Here is a 17,207-nt window from a genome sequence, read left to right on the forward strand (position 1 = left end):
AAATAAACCACATACTTTCAATGACACGCTTATGTAAATTTCATTGGTTTTTCACCAAAATTTGATGTACTTCGAATATGTTATTTGTAGTGACTTTTCAACATCTCTTTCCTCACTTTTAACTCGGTTTTTATTTGTAAGGAAATATTTGGTTTATAGAAGCGAAAAATATGCAATCGCATTTTTAGATGTGATTAAGATGTCGTTTGTAAAGTATGACATCAATTATTTTTTGCTGGGAGATATATGTATATGTTTATAGGGAATATTTGCATGCATATAACATTAGACCTGCCCTTAAAAACATAGGCACATATGAAATAGGGTTCTATAAATCGACTTTCGAATAATCGAACAATCGACTTTTTGTCGAAAAAAGTCGAAAAGTCGAAGTCGACTATTTTGTTCCAAAAAAAATCGATAACTCGACTATCGTCTGTGAAAAAAGTCGAAAAGTCGACTTTGTGAATAAAAGTCGAAAAAGTCGAAAAGTCTGAAAGTCGAAAAAAGGAAAAAGTCGAAAAAAGTCGAAAAAAGTCGAAAAAAGTCGGAAAAAGTCGAAAAGTCGACTATTTATAAATACTTATAGTCGAAAAGTCTAAAATCGACTTTTATTTAAATGAAAAAAGTCGAAAATCGACTTTTCATAAAACGCAAAAAGTCGAAAAGTCGCCTTTTAACTAAATGAAAAAAGTCGAAAAATCGACTTTTCGTTTCAACTATAGAACCCTAATATGAAATCATTTTTAAAACATTTCCTGTTTGGTGCTGACTTTTCCGCATTCTATTTAATATGAATTTGTAACTTTCAAGCGCGGGTCTAATACTCAAAATTTGTTTGCTGGAGTTGCACATCAAAAGTTGATAGGAAAATGATAAATTGTTTCTGTTATTATGATCGTTTGAAGTTAATGTTGGTTTTTATTTAGTTGTATTTATTATTTAAAAGAAAAATGGAACAAGTTTATTAGGAATAGTGTAAGCATGTTAAAATGTAAAGTTAAAATCAAACTCGTATGCCTAATAAGATTTAAATGAATTGATGAAGAACTAGTGTTTGAAATAGAGCAGTTTCAATATATAATATTTTTCTATTTTTCATTAGAACTGAACTATAAATGAATTAGAACTGTACTAGAATTGAACTAGAACTGAACTAGAATCATTTAAGTAATTAAGTGATATTGGAGAATAAACTTTATTCCCATTCTTATTACAAAAATTTAATAAATTTTAAAACTTTTTAATGCTTAAATCTCAAAATCAATTCTACACAAACAAAACACAGATGTTCTAAATCAACATACTTTGGGGGTTGAACATCAAGAAAGCATCTGGCAGGTGTGCAATCAACAGCAAGGAATTGTAAAAAATATAGTATAGCGAATTAATTACAAGACAACAATAAATGATCATCAAATTACTTAAAAGAACAACAAATTCTACATTCATAAAAAACAACTCTACTGCTGGAAAAAACAAAAACTAGGTAATTAATAGTCTTCATCAATAGGGCGAAAAATGCATAAAACAAACTCGAAGAGGTTTTTTTCTGCTGCTCCTGCTGCTGCCATTGATGGAGAAGTTGATGTGGCCGTTGATAACATTATATATAAAATATTTCTTCTATATTAATAAAAGGCCTAAATGAAGGTTATTTTATGGATAAACTGTGGGACTTTTAATAAAAAAATCTCTGTATGAATTGGAACTTGTTTTAGGACATCACCAGTGCATTTATGTTTCATCACTCTTGCGAAACTTAAAGAAAACAAAAACGAAATACAATATTAACAATACTAATAATAATAGCACCTAGCACCTGGCGGAACTATCAACTAATAATTTGCACTTTTTAATGGGTGGAGCAATTTTAGATGCCACATACAAACATCTACCTATAACACTAGATTGACTTCAAGAGTTTGGGAACTAGTTGAAAGGAAGTGATGCAGATGAACAGGTATTAGTACATATGTAGGTAGTTCTATCCCTTATATTCTAGTCATAATTCTTTTACAATAGTTAGTGAGAGTATAAGTTTTAACAGGGATGCCAGGTTAATTTAGTTTAGAATAGTTTATCTCTCGTTCAGTTCTAATTCCTGTTCTGTTCTCGTTCATTTCCAGTTCAGTTCTAGTTCAGTTCTAGTTAAGTTCTAGTTCAGTTCTAGTTCAGTTCTAGTTCAGTTCTAGTTCAGTTCTAGTTCAGTTCTAGTTCAGTTCTAGTTCAGTTCTAGTTCAGTTCTAGTTCAGTTCTAGTTCAGTTCTAGTTCAGTTCTAGTTTAGTTCTAGTTCAGTTCTAGTTCAGTTCTAGTTGAGTTCTAGTTCAGTTCTAGTTCAGTTCTAGTTAAGTTCTAGTTTAGTTCTAGTTCAGTTCTAGTTAAGTTCTAGTTTAGTTCTAGTTCAGTTCTAGTTCAGTTCTAGTTCAGTTCTAGTTCAGTTCTAGTTCAGTACTAGTTCAGTTCTAGTTCAGTTCTAGTTCAGTTCTAGTTCAGTTCTAGTTCAGTTCCAATTCAGTTCTAGTTCAGTTCTGTTCTGGTTCATTTTAGTTCAGTTATAGTTCAGTTCTAGTTCAGTTCTAGTTCAGTTCTAGTTCAGTTCTAGTTCAGTTCTAATTCAGTTCTAGTTCACTTCTAGTTCAGTTCTAGTTCAGTTCTAGTTCAGTTCTAGTTCAGTTCTAGTTCAGTTCTAGTTCAGTTCTAGTTCAGTTCTAGTTCAGTTCTAGTTCAGTTCTAGTTCAGTTCTAGTTCAGTTCTAGTTCAGTTCTAGTTCAGTTCTAGTTCAGTTCTAGTTCAGTTCTAGTTCAGTTCTAGTTCAGTTCTAGTTCAGTTCTAGTTCAGTTCTAGTTCAGTTCTAGTTCAGTTCTAGTTCAGTTCTAGTTCAGTTCTAGTTCAGTTCTAGTTCAGTTCAAGTTCAGTTCTAGTTCAGTTCTAGTTCAGTTCTAGTTCAGTTCTAGTTCAGTTCTAGTTCAGTTCTAGTTCAGTTCTAGTTCAGTTCTAGTTCAGTTCTAGTTCAGTTCTAGTTCAGTTCTAGTTCAGTTTAGTTCAGTTCTAGTTCAGTTCTAGTTCAGTTCTAGTTCAGTTCTAGTTCAGTTCTAGTTCAGTTCTAGTTCAGTTCTAGTTCAGTTCTAGTTCAGTTCTAGTTCAGTTCTAGTTCAGTTCTAGTTCAGTTCTAGTTCAGTTCTAGTTCAGTTCTAGTTCAGTTCTAGTTCAGTTCTAGTTCAGTTCTAGTTCAGTTCTAGTTCAGTTCTAGTTCAGTTCTAGTTCAGTTCTAGTTCAGTTCTAGTTCAGTTCTAGTTCAGTTCTAGTTCAGTTCTAGTTCAGTTCTAGTTCAGTTCTAGTTCAGTTCTAGTTCAGTTCTAGTTCAGTTCTAGTTCAGTTCTAGTTCAGTTCTAGTTCAGTTCTAGTTCAATTCAAGTTCAGTTGAAGTTCAGTTCTAGTTCAGTTCTAGTTCAGTTCTAGTTCAGTTCTAGTTCAGTTCTAGTTCAGTTCTAGTTCAGTTCTAGTTCAGTTCTAGTTCAGTTCTAGTTCAGTTCTAGTTCAGTTCTAGTTCAGTTCTAGTTCAGTTCTAGTTCAGTTCTAGTTCAGTTCTAGTTCAGTTCTAGTTCAGTTCTAGTTCAGTTCTAGTTCAGTTCTAGTTCAGTTCTAGTTCAGTTCTAGTTCAGTTCTAGTTCAGTTCTAGTTCAGTTCTAGTTCAGTTCTAGTTCAGTTCTAGTTCAGTTCTAGTTCAGTTCTAGTTCAGTTCTAGTTCAGTTCTAGTTCAGTTCTAGTTCAGTTCTAGTTCAGTTCTAGTTCAGTTCTAGTTCAGTTCTAGTTCAGTTCTAGTTCAGTTCTAGTTCAGTTCTAGTTCAGTTCTAGTTCAGTTCTAGTTCAGTTCTAGTTCAGTTCTAGTTCAGTTCTAGTTCAGTTCTAGTTCAGTTCTAGTTCAGTTCTAGTTCAGTTCTAGTTCAGTTCTAGTTCAGTTCTAGTTCTGTTCTAATTCAGTTCTAGTTCAGTTCTAGTTCATTTTTAGTTCAGTTCAAGTTCAGTTCTAATTCAGTTCTAGTTCAGTTCTAGTTCAGTTCCAATTCAGTTCTAATTCAGTTCTGGTTCATTTTTAGTTCAGTTCTAATTCAGTTCTAATTCAGTTCTAGTTCAGTTCTAATTCAGTTCTAATTCAGTTCTAGTTAAGTTCTAGTTCAGTTCCGTTCAGTTCTAGTTCAGTTCTAGATCATAGTCAGTTCAAATTTAAGCCCTAAACCTTTTAATATTCCAGTTGCCTGGCAATACTTTTCTCTTAATACTCAAAGCAATTAAAGCCAGTAGCTCTTGTTTATAACACGAATTAATTTCAAGACAAATAATTGTGAATCAAAATTTATGTTTTCTTACGCTTTTGAAACCAGTAAGGGGACAGAAATCAACTTGTAAGCTCCATATAGCAACATTTATATGTGTATTTTATTGCTTATACTTTTCTACTAAATTCACTTTACTTAAGTTCGATTTAATTCATCGAAAACTATATAAGAAAAAATATCACACTCAATGGGGGAAACTGCATGTAATTAAAATTATTTTCAACATCCCCATCATTTTAATATCGTCAATATCATCATCTTCGTCGTCATCATCACCGTCGACGTCGTCATAGTTTTACTATTTAATTGTATTGACTTTTTTTAAAACATCCTGTTTTTTATACCAGATTTTTGTAATTCACTTCTTAACCGGGAGCTTTGCTTGTCTTAACGTCACTTTTAAGATTGAACGACTTTTTAATTGTGCTTTTCAGTTTGTCTGCCTGTCCGTCGTTTTCTGTTATTGCTGTTGTCGTAATTATAAAATTTAAATTATTTATATCCTGTGGATTTTTGTAGGCTTGACAGAGATAATATTTTTTACTATTTAGTAACAAAAACAAGTATCGTGAGCACAGGTGTCTTGTAAATTACTAAATGGGAGGAAAAAAATATGATTTTATATAAATTTATTAGCAGGATGTCGATCATGTCATTCTTAAAATAATGTAATTTACAGGGAATTTTTTGAAATTATACACATGTACGTACATATGTGTGTTAGTAGAAATAAAATATTATGAGTGAAATAATGTTAAATGATGAATTTTTAACTGCTTCATATTTTATGGAACTAAAGTGATATGGTTGAAATTAATAAATAAAATATTTAAATGAATATGTATATGGGGAATTTCGTGTCATGTGACCCAACTTTTAAATTCGATGTCTTCCGATTTGGATAATCAGTTCCGTTCTAATTCAGTTCCAGTTCTAGTTCAGTTCTAGTTTAGTTCTAGTTCAGTTTTAGTTCAGTTCTAGTTTAGTTCTAGTTTAGTTCTAGTTCAGTTCTAGTTCAATTCTAGTTCAATTCTAGTTCAATTCTAGTTCAGTTCTAGTTTAGTTCTAGTTGAGTTCTAGTTCAGTTCTAGTTCAGTTCTAGTTCAGTTCTAGTTCAGTTCTAGTTCAGTTCTAGTTCAGTTCTAGTTCAGTTCTAGTTCAGTTCTAGTTCAGTTCTAGTTCAGTTCTAGTTCAGTTCTAGTTCAGTTCTAGTTCAGTTCTAGTTCAGTTCTAGTTCAGTTCTAGTTCAGTTCTAGTTCAGTTCTAGTTCAGTTCTAGTTCAGTTCGAGTTCAGTTCTAGTTCAGTTCTAGTTCAGTTCTAGTTCAGTTCTAGTTCAGTTCTAGTTCAGTTTTAGTTCAGTTCTAGTTCAGTTCTAGTTCAGTTCTAGTTCAGTTCTAGTTCAGTTCTAGTTCAGTTCTAGTTCAGTTCCACTTCAGTTCTAGTTCAGTTCTAGTTCAGTTCCACTTCAGTTCTAGTTCAGTTCTAGTTCAGTTCTAGTTCAGTTCTAGTTCAGTTCTAGTTCAGTTCTAGTTCAGTTCTAGTTCAGTTCTAGTTCAGTTCTAATTCAGTTCTAGTTCAGTTCTAGTTCAGTTCTAGTTCAGTTCTAGTTCAGTTCTAGTTCAGTTCTAGTGCAGTTCTAGTTCAGTTCTAGTTCAGTTCTAGTTCAGTTCTAGTTCAGTTCTAGTTCAGTTCTAGTTCAGTTCTAGTTCAGTTCTAGTTCAGTTCTAGTTCAGTTCTAGTTCAGTTCTAGTTCAGTTCTAGTTCAGTTCTAGTTCAGTTCTAGTTCAGTTCTAGTTCAGTTCTAGTTCAGTTCTAGTTCAGTTCTAGTTCAGTTCTAATTCAGTTCTAGTTCAGTTCTAGTTCAGTTCTAGTTCAGTTCTTCTAGTTCAGTTCTAGTTCAGTTCTAGTTCAGTTCTAGTGCAGTTCTAGTTCAGTTCTAGTTCAGTTCTAGTTCAGTTCTAGTTCAGTTCTAGTTCAGTTCTAGTTCAGTTCTAGTTCAGTTCTAGTTCAGTTCTAGTTCAGTTCTAGTTCAGTTCTAGTTCAGTTCTAGTTCAGTTCTAGTTCAGTTCTAGTTCAGTTCTAGTTCAGTTCTAGTTCAGTTCTAGTTCAGTTCTAGTTCAGTTCTAGTTCAGTTCTAGTTCAGTTCTAGTTCAGTTCTAGTTCAGTTCTAGTTCAGTTCTAGTTCAGTTCTAGTTCAGTTCTAGTTCAGTTCTAGTTCAGTTCTAGTTCAGTTCTAGTTCAGTTCTAGTTCAGTTCTAGTTCAGTTCTAGTTCAGTTCTAGTTCAGTTCTAGTTCAGTTCTAGTTCAGTTCTAGTTCAGTTCTAGTTCAGTTCTAGTTCAGTTCTAGTTCAGTTCTAGTTCAGTTCTAGTTCAGTTCTAGTTAAGTTCTAGTTCAGTTCTAGTTCAGTTCTAGTTCAGTTCTAGTTCAGTTCTAGTTTAGTTCTAGTTCAGCTCTATTTTAATTTTCCATAAGTCCTTAACATTCTATTGTCTAATAGTGTTCGTGTCTTAAGTCTTTTGTGTTGTCTCTGCAAAACAAGAACATTTTTCAAAACATTTTTTGATCCACCGGTAAAAAAAATACTATTTACAAAGTAGTAAACATTCAAAAATTAAAGTTTAAAATACATCATGTTTCCCTTTTACAATGGTGCGTTGGTGCACAAACTCCAACCATTGTTGTGCAAACATTAAGCTGTTAATCTCAAAGGCGCCATTCACAGTTTTGTTCAATTTGTTTATTTTTTCCTGAATTTTATATTTTATGTAAATTAACACTTAGGCCTTTTAAGTTTAAGCAAAATTTTAGCAAAAAAAAATATGGAAAAAACAAACAAAAACATTCTTAAAGGTGTTTATGGGAACACACCTCGTTTTATTTGCACATTTTCTCGTATTTGTGCAACATTCTTAGTATTTTTTTTTTTGCTTGGTTTTGTTGTGTTCTTGGGTTGTTATTTTTTTTTAATATATTTAACACTTAAAATACCTTGTATTATTAACACTTGTATGTTTTTTATTTGAGCTGTTATCGATTCCTGTTAAAAGTCTTGTGAACTTTTAAAATGTTGCTGAAGTATGTTTTGTTTGTAATTTTTGTTTGTTTGTTTAGTTGCGCTAAAAAGATTTACATAGACACGTTTTTATGATAGTATAGTATTTACTAGTAATAATAAAATACTTTTTTTAATTGTGTTTAAATTCCATGAATGGAAAATTCAGAATACTTAATTTGTTTTCTATTAGTATTCGTAGATTTCTACTGCACAAATCTGTCCATTAGTTGGAAAGAGCATAACTGAAAAGGACATTCTCTCAAATAGAAAGAATCTATTTAATTGTAAAACTTAGTTTCTTTTCCAATATCTTCTCGGAATTTTTAAAGAAAATAAATTTAAAAAAAAAAACTTATACCAGAATTTCCTTATTGGTTTTGTTGCCAATACCCAATCAACATATTAACACCTGTTTATAATTAAATTTAGTTAATTTCAAAGAATTCCACTGCACTCTTCTATGTATCACATAAAATAACGCTTTTGACAAACGCTTGTGATCGTGGTCGTTTTGCGCTGGATTCTTTTATTTCCTCAATCTTATTCTATTTGTCTAAACTTACCGCCTGCAGCTGCAACCCATGCACACATATCTCAACTGCAAAAGTCATAGAAAGAAATTGTTCTTGCGGCAAACAAGGAGGCTTAACAATTGCAAGAGATGCCCAGACACAGATGTCTCTGTGCAAAGTTGGCAAAAGCTTTAGGTTTCCTAGAATAATAAAATAGTAAAGAAAAAATATAATAAAACCCTTTTTTAGAAATAGTTGTTATTTATTCTATAGAAAAAAATAAAGAAACAGCAACACATACTAAACAAGTAAGAAGATCACTAGAGAGTACAAACAGAAAATGAAAAACAATTTAAATTGCAGCTGCGTGAATTGTTTGTCTAAAAGTCTGGCCAGTTTAGTGGAGCTTGGCCCACGCACTTGTTCTGACCAAGATGTTTTCTTGCTGTTAAAAAAGAAAAAAAAAAAAAAAACTCAGACACAATGGCTTACATCGAATATACCAACAAACACACTGAAACAATTAAATTTATAGAGAATCATGTGCCATAAAGAAAATTTTTTTTCGAATACTCTACAAAGGGTCGTCTAGAATTTAAGATAACTAAAACAGAACAAGACTAGAGCTAGAATAGAAAAAGAACAGAACTAGAAGAGAACAGAACAGAAAAGAACAAAATAGAACAGAACTAAAACAGAACTAGACAGACTAGAACAGAACTAGAACAGAACTAGAACAGAACTAGAACAGAACTAGACAAGAACTAGAACAGAACTAGAACCGAACTAGAACAGAACTAGAACAGAACTAGAACAGAACTAGAACAGAACTAGAACAGAACTAGAACAGAACTAGAACAGAACTAGAACAGAACTAGAACAGACTAAGAACAGAACTAGAACAGAACGAGAACAGAACTAGAACAGAACTAGAACAGATCTAGAACGAACTAGAACAGAACTAGAACAGAAACTAGAACAGAACTAGAACAGAACTAGAAGAACTAGAACAGAACTAGAACAGAACTAGAACAGAACTAGAACAGAACTAGAACAGAACTAGAACAGAACTAGAACAGAACTAGAACAGAACTAGAACAGAACTAGAACAGAACTAGAACAGAACAGAACTAGAACAGAACTAGAACAGAACTAGAACAGAACTAGAACAGAACTAGAACAGAACTAGAACAGAACTAGAACAGAACTAGAACAGAACTAGAACAGAACTAGAACAGAACTAGAACAGAACTAGAACAGAACTAGAACAGAACTAGAACAGAACTAGAACAGAACTAGAACAGAACTAGAACAGAACTAGAACAGAACTAGAACAGAACTAGAACAGAACTAGAACAGAACTAGAACAGAACTAGAACAGAACTAGAACAGAACTAGAACAGAACTAGAACAGAACTAGAACAGAACTAGAACAGAACTAGAACAGAACTAGAACAGAACTAGAACAGAACTAGAACAGAACTAGAACAGAACTAGAACAGAACTAGAACAGAACTAGAACAGAACTAGAACAGAACAGAACAGAACTAGAACAGAACTAGAACAGAACTAGAACAAATAGAACAGAACTAGAACAGAACTAGAACAGAACTAGAACAGAACTAGAACAGAACTAGAACAGAACTAGAACAGAACTAGAACAAACTAGAACAGAACTAGAACAGAACTAGAACAGAACTAGAACAGAACTAGAACAGAACTAGAACAGAACTAGAACAGAACTAGAACAGAACTAGAACAGAACTAGAACAGAACTAGACAAACTAGAACAGAACTAGAACAGAACTAGAACAGAACTAGAACAGAACTAGAACAGAACTAGAACAGAACTAGAACAGAACTAGAACAGAACTAGAACAGAACTAGAACAGAACTAGAACAGAACTAGACAGAACTAGAACAGAACTAGAACAGAACTAGAACAGAACTAGAACAGAACTAGAACAGAACTAGAACAGAACTAGAACAGAACTAGAACAGAACTAGAACAGAACTAGAACAGAACTAGAACAGAACTAGAACAGAACTAGAACAGAACTAGAACAGAACTAGAACAGAACTAGAACAGAACTAGAACAGAACTAGAACAGAACTAGAACAGAACTAGAACAGAACTAGAACAGAACTAGAACAGAACTAGAACAGAACTAGAACAGAACTAGAACAGAACTAGAACAGAACTAGAACAGAACTAGAACAGAACTAGAACAGAACTAGAACAGAACTAGAACAGAACTAGAACAGAACTAGAACAGAACAGAACAGAACTAGAACAGAACTAGAACAGAACTAGAACAGAACAGAACTAGAACAGAACTAGAACAGAACTAGAACAGAACTAGAACAGAACTAGAACAGAACTAGAACAGAACTAGAACAGAACTAGAACAGAACTAGAACAGAACTAGAACAGAACTAGAACAGAACTAGAACAGAACTAGAACAGAACTAGAACAGAACTAGAACAGAACTAGAACAGAACTAGAACAGAACTAGAGCAGAACTGAACTTTAATCTTAAGGATTTTCGATAAAAATTATTTGATTCCACAAACATGTAGTATATAGTAGCCTTCCTTTTTAGCCTCCTAATACCACCCGAAAAAAAACAAAATAATTCCTAACTTTACTAGTATTTTAGTTTGAAATTAAAATAAAACGAGGAAAACTTGCAAACAACGGCTGCCAACTAAAGTCGGGATTTCTGTTTCAGATAAAAACTGCAGAAATAAGCCACAGGAATTAACTCTGGCACTAAGACTGTCGTCTCTTGGACTTTGGTCTATGCGACTCTTTGGCCATAAAGAAAATATGCGGTGATACATGTGTGCAACAGTAATTCACTTTATTCCCCAGGCATAATACTTCCACCACTTCTGACTAGATGTGGTTGGAAGTATTATGAGGATGAATTATGTGTGTAGGCTGGTTCTATTCGTACAATTCTAGCAATTTATGTTAAAGTAACATGTTGCAAAGTGAATCTTTTTTTGTTGTTGTTAATTTTGTTGGTGTTTTTAGCGAATTTCTAATTATGTGCCACATGCATTGTGTAGTTTTTTTCCCCGATTTTTTGCTGCAGTTTATAATCTTAACAAGGTAAAAGAATTGTTAAAAAATTTTGTTGTAGTTAATGTTTTTCATGAACTTTAAAGTGTGCTTGTATGTCGAAATATGTATGTAAGTCGGTGTGTCGCTATTACACATTGATGACTTTATTTTGGAAAATATTGAAATTTGGATATTGAGGGAAATTAATTTAAAATAATGGAAAATAATTGTGTACATCACTATACTAGTTCAGTTCTACTTAGTTTAGTTTCAGTTCAGTTATAGATTTCGCTATACTGCTATTCTGTGCTTGTTTCTTAAGTCTTTTGTTTTTGTAGCTGTATGAAAATAAAACGTTGCAAAATTTTCCAAAATTACCTTCATATTTAAAAATATTTTATTACTTGTTATATTTATTAGTATTTTAGGATATTTTTTTATAATTTGTAGGTAATTTAACACTTTTGAACAAATTTTTTCTTGCGATATTATCAATACAGTAGTGAACATGTTTAGTAAAAAAAAATAAATTTTAAGAAAAATTGCCCAAAAAAGCCAAATATTGTCATTATAGAATATGATATGGACTGCCGTTTTTGCCTTATTAACTTGCAAAAATAATATTAAATAACTAAAGCTAATTTATTTATGACATGCAGACAAAATTATGTCTGCAGGTGCTAAAGAACTACCAAAATATTTTCGATTTTTTATGATTTTTTTCACAAAATTTTATGCTTGTGTTAACAGCACACACATAATTTGAGGGATCGGTGAAGAAATTATTAAAGAGAATCTTAAAAGTTTATTAAAAATCAATATCGATAAGAAAAAGAAATTAAAGGCAACATATTGCATGATGTCTTCATTAGTTTTAAAATTTCCTTTTTTTTTTTTTGAAGAATAGTGCGTGCTATTGCCAAGTTATTAAAAAATCCTTTATATCAATATTATTATTATTTAAGGGACATTTTTTTACATACAAGAATATTGCCATATTCTTGGAGGTATTTTTAATTATCTTTATTTATTTTGCAAAAAAGTCTTTTTTTCTTTTGTAAAAAATCTTCTTGCCAACAGGCTTTAATTGTTGGTTTCAGTTTATGTTTGGTTACAGCCTCTCAAAAAAAAGTTGAAGAAGAAATCGCCATAAACTAATGTTATTAAATAAAATTAAAGTCAAAAATTATGTGAAATTAAAGAGGAGTAAACCTTGGTTTTTTAAGGGATTGTTTTTGGTTTAGGCTTGAGCACGTGTAACTGAGTGTATTAAAACTTAATGCTTTTTTCATTCAAAAATTGGCCTTAAACCAAAAAATAATTAAACAGAAACTACATTTTGGGTTGTGGCCATAGTATGTGTTATATTTGCATGCAATTACGGTAATAAATAAAAAACCCTAACTAAAGGAAGGATAGCTAAGATACAAGATTATTGTACCGCAGATTTCGCACTATTAATTAGTCTACTATTAGTTTATCCACAGCACTCTTGTCTTCGCCTGTTAATTGCGATTTAAATCCGAGATCGTTCAGATCTACATCAGTTCTAGTTCAGTTCTAGTTCAGTTCTAGTTCAGTTCTAGTTCAGTTCTAGTTCAGTTCTAGTTCAGTTCTAGTTCAGTTCTAGTTCAGTTCTAGTTCAGTTCTAGTTCAGTTCTAGTTCAGTTCTAGTTCAGTTCTAGTTCAGTTCTAGTTCAGTTCTAGTTCAGTTCTAGTTCAGTTCTAGTTCAGTTCTAGTTCAGTTCTAGTTCAGTTCTAGTTCAGTTCTAGTTCAGTTCTAGTTCAGTTCTAGTTCAGTTCTAGTTCAGTTCTAGTTCAGTTCTAGTTCAGTTCTAGTTCAGTTCTACTTCAGTTCTAGTTCAGTTCTAGTTCAGTTCTAGTTCAGTTCTAGTTCAGTTCTAGTTCAGTTCTAGTTCAGTTCTAGTTCAGTTCTAGTTCAGTTCTAGTTCAGTTCTAGTTCAGTTCTAGTTCAGTTCTAGTTCAGTTCTAGTTCAGTTCTAGTTCAGTACTTCAGTTCAGTTCTAGTTAGTTCTAGTTCAGTTCCTAGTCAGTTCTAGTTCGTTCTAGTTCAGTTCTATTCAGTTCTAGTTCAGTTCTAGTTCAGTTCTAGTTCAGTTATAGTCAGTTCTAGTTCAGTTCTAGTTCAGTTCTAGTTCAGTTCTAGTTCAGTTCAGTTCAGTTCTAGTTCAGTTCTAGTTCAGTTCTAGTCAGTTCTAGTTCAGTTCTAGTTCAGTTCTAGTCGTTCTAGTCAGTTCTAGTTCAGTTCTAGTTCCGTTCTAGTTCAGTTCTAGTTCAGTTCTAGTTCAGTTCTAGTTCAGTTCTAGTTCAGTTCTAGTTCAGTTCTAGTTCAGTTCTAGTTCAGTTCTAGTTCAGTTCTAGTTCAGTCTTTAGTTCAGTTCTAGTTCAGTTCTAGTTCAGTTCTAGTCAGTTCTAGTTCAGTTCTAGTTCAGTCTAGTTCAGTTCTAGTTCAGTTCTAGTTTCAGTTCTAGTTCAGTTCTAGTTCAGTTCTAGTTCAGTTCTAGTTCAGTTCTAGTTCAGTTCTAGTTCAGTTCTAGTTCAGTTCTAGTTCAGTTCAGTTCTAGTTCAGTTCTAGTTCAGTTCTAGTTCAGTTCTAGTTCAGTTCTAGTTCAGTTCTAGTTCAGTTCTAGTTCAGTTCTAGTTCCTAGTTCAGTTCTAGTTCAGTTCTAGTTCAGTTCTAGTTCAGTTCTAGTTCAGTTCTAGTTCAGTTCTAGTTCAGTTCTAGTTCAGTTCTAGTTCAGTTCTAGTTCAGTTCTAGTTCAGTTCTAGTTCAGTTCTAGTTCAGTTCTAGTTCAGTTCTAGTTCAGTTCTAGTTCAGTTCTAGTTCAGTTCTAGTTCAGTTCTAGTTCAGTTCTAGTTCAGTTCTAGTTCAGTTCTAGTTCAGTTCTAGTTCAGTTCTAGTTCAGTTCTAGTTCAGTTCTAGTTCAGTTCTAGTTCAGTTCTAGTTCAGTTCTAGTTCAGTTCTAGTTCAGTTCTAGTTCAGTTTCTAGTTCAGTTTCTAGTTCAGTTCTAGTTCAGTTCTAGTTCAGTTCTAGTTTCAGTTCTAGTTCAGTTCTAGTTTCAGTTCTCGTTCAGTTCTAGTTCAGTCTAGTCAGTTCTAGTTCAGTCATTCTAGTTCAGTTCTAGTTCAGTTCTAGTTCAGTTCTAGTTCAGTTCTAGTTCAGTTCAGTCTAGTTCAGTTCTAGTTCAGTTCTAGTTCAGTTCTAGTTCAGTTCTAGTTCAGTTTCTAGTTCAGTTTCTAGTTCAGTTCTAGTCAGTTTCTAGTTAGTTCTAGGTCAGTTCAGTTTCTAGTTCAGTTCTAGTTCAGTTCTAGTTCAGTTCTAGTTCAGTTCTAGTTCCGTTCTAGTTCAGTTCTAGTTCAGTTCTAGTTCAGTTCTAGTTCAGTTCTAGTTCAGTTCTAGTTCAGTTCTAGTTCAGTTCTAGTTCAGTTCTAGTTCAGTTCTAGTTCAGTTCTAGTTCAGTTCTAGTTCAGTTCTAGTTCAGTTCTCGTCAGTCTAGTCAGTTCTAGTTCAGTTCTAGTTCAGTCTAGTTCAGTTCTAGTTCAGTTCTAGTTCAGTTCTAGTTCAGTTTAGTTCAGTTCTAGTTCAGTTCTAGTTCAGTTCTAGTTCAGTTCTAGTTCAGTTCTGTTCAGTTCTAGTTATTTAGTCAGTTCTAGTCAGTCAGTCAGTTCAGTTCTTTAGTCAGTTCGTTCTAGTTTTAGTTCAGTTTAGTCAGTCTAGTCAGTTCTAGTTCAGTTCTAGTTCAGTTCTAGTTCAGTTTAGTTCGGTTCTAGTTCAGTTCTAGTTCGTTCTATTTCAGTTTCTAGTTCAGTTCTAGTTCAGGTTATTCAGTTCTAGTTCAGTTCTGTTCAGTTCAGTTCGTTCTAGGTCAGTTCTAGTTCAGTTCTAGTCAGTTCTAGTTCAGTTCAGTTCCGTTCTAGTCAGTTCTAGTTCAGTTCTAGTTCAGTTTATAGGTTCAGTTCTAGAAAATTCAGTTATAGTTCATTTATAGTTCAGTTCTAGTTCAGTTCTAGTTCAGTTCTAGTTCAGTTATAGTTCAGTTCTAGTTCAGTTCTAGTTCAGTTCTAGTTCAGTTCTAGTTCAGTTCTAGTCAGTTCTAGTTCAGTTATAGTTACAGTCTAGTTCAGTTTCTAGTTCAGTTCTAGTTCAGTTCTAGTTCAGTTCATTAGTTCAGTTCTAGTTTGGTTCGTTCTAGTTCCAGTTCTAGTTTCAGTTCAAGTTCCAGTTCTTTCCAGTTCAATTCTTTATTCGGATCGGAATGATTAGTAGCTCTATACTGATTTGACACAAAAGTTTTTAATTTTGTTATTAATTATTTAAATTAATAAAATATTGTAAAAAATGGAAACATTATTTTTTAAATTGTTCCTAATTTGCTGGTTCCTAGAGCAAAATAATGCTCTGAAATCCTCAAATAGCAATTTATTGCCGATGTACTATATATCGGGAGGAAATCGAGAACCGTCTACATTCAAACTTGTCAGCTACATGGTTTCAATACGTTCTCGTAACCCACAAAGATATTTTGGAGATAATCACTTTTGTGCAGGCACGATTATATCGAAAACGGCCGTATTAACATCAGCCCATTGTGTAATGGAGTAAATATTGAACAAATTTTTGAGATCTATATTATTTTTTCACAATTGACATAATTTTTATCGTCATTTTAGTAAAAGAAGAGTATTAACTCGAGCCCGTCGTTTACTGCTAGTGGCTGGAACACCTAATCGTTTAGTGCCCATCGCAACAACCGTACAATTTCCTGCCAAAAGTCTAACGGCTAATACAAACTATATACGCAACAATAAAGATGATATAGCAATAATTCATTTAAAAGGAGAAATTCCCGAGGATAATGAAAATATACAAATTATTAAAATGCCAACGGGACCACCGGTATATAATACAAGTTGCATTATCATAGGTTGGGGACGAATGATAGTGGTAATCATAATCCAACAATAATAAAAAAAAAAAAATACTGTAGAAATGCTTTCCTCTTTAGAAGGGTCCTTTAGCCGCTTTACCCTTTCATGTCAATGTTAGGCTATATGAACCTTCAGAATGTAAATATTTTCTACGCGAACATTATCATAAAGGTATTTTATGTGCAGGTGATAGTTTGAATTACGATGAAGATCCCTGTCGTGGTGATAGCGGTGGGCCTTTGATCTGTAATAATGAGTTAACGGGTGTTATTTCTTGGACCATAGGTTGTGGTAGAAATCGTTTGCCCAGTTTGTATACGGATGTTTGGTATAATCGGGAGTGGATTGAAAAACATTTAAATGCTGGTTTTAGGATTGTAGTTATAAATAAACTTATTATTTTGTTTTCATTCCTAACAGTTTATGCAATTTAATAAATATGAAAAATAATGTAACGTTTTTTTCTTTATTTATAAGATCTATGAGCATACCTTCCCTTATACAAAACATTTAAATATCATTTTTGAAATGTTTCTTTTTCTTCACTACAAGTCCACTTTAATCTTTCAAAATTTGTGTTATGGCAATTAAGAAAAAGTTTTATTTAAATTATTTGTACCTGAAACTGTTGTTCCTTAAAGGCAATTTTGTTTTAAAGTTTTTACTGTTTTTTTTTTTTTCTTAATTTTTTATATAAAATACCGTTTATCACGGCTTTAAGCCAGACCTTTTAAGCCTTTATCTTTTAGTTTTGCTAAAACTTTGCCCGTTTATTACCACCAATTGTTAATGGACTGGCATTTAGCCATGGCTAATTTCTGCGTGTTTTCGAGTCATTAATTAAAATAAAATGTGTAATTTTGTTCATTCAGTGTTCTTCGGTAAAAAAAGTTTTTATTTTTTTATTAAAGCTTTCTTTGTAGTTAAACATTAAATAATATGATTGGACGACTGTTGCAATTTTCCCAAACAATTAAGAAAATTGTTTTTGTTAATAAATAGTATCTGTATTTTATTGTACTTCTTTAAGATTTCTTTAATCGAAAAGCATTTGTTTAATAGGTTGTTTAAATATGGTTTTGGTGATGCACTTCGGTAAAAAAAATGGAGTTTGTGTGATTGTAAATAACATCTCTAATGAGTACTACGTTAAAGTACACTACTGGCTACCACTACATATAATATAATGAATTGCTTTATACTCTGCCCTATTCCGGTTAAGTTATAGGTTAGTTCTAGTTCAATTCTAGTTCAGTTCTAGTTCAGTTCTTGTTC

At 32.6% G+C, this 17,207-nt stretch overlaps 1 protein-coding gene across 1 annotated transcript; it reads left to right on the forward strand.

Annotated features, from left to right (window-relative positions):
* The first annotated feature begins 15,432 nt into the window (after nucleotides 1-15,432).
* On the forward strand, nucleotides 15,433-16,382 carry LOC119611841 (trypsin alpha-3-like). The gene is made up of 4 exons (XM_037967550.1): nucleotides 15,433-15,602; nucleotides 15,675-15,948; nucleotides 16,010-16,309; nucleotides 16,353-16,382. Exons 1-4 carry the CDS (start codon nucleotides 15,433-15,435, stop codon nucleotides 16,380-16,382), a joined length of 774 nt encoding a protein of 257 aa, XP_037823478.1.
* The last annotated feature ends 825 nt before the right edge of the window (nucleotides 16,383-17,207 follow it).

The sequence above is a fragment of the Lucilia sericata genome, unplaced genomic scaffold (assembly GCF_015586225.1).
Source record: "Lucilia sericata isolate MDLA Ls3-8-SP2 unplaced genomic scaffold, ASM1558622v1 Contig001542F_arrow, whole genome shotgun sequence".
Classification (NCBI taxonomy): Eukaryota; Metazoa; Arthropoda; class Insecta; order Diptera; family Calliphoridae; genus Lucilia; species Lucilia sericata.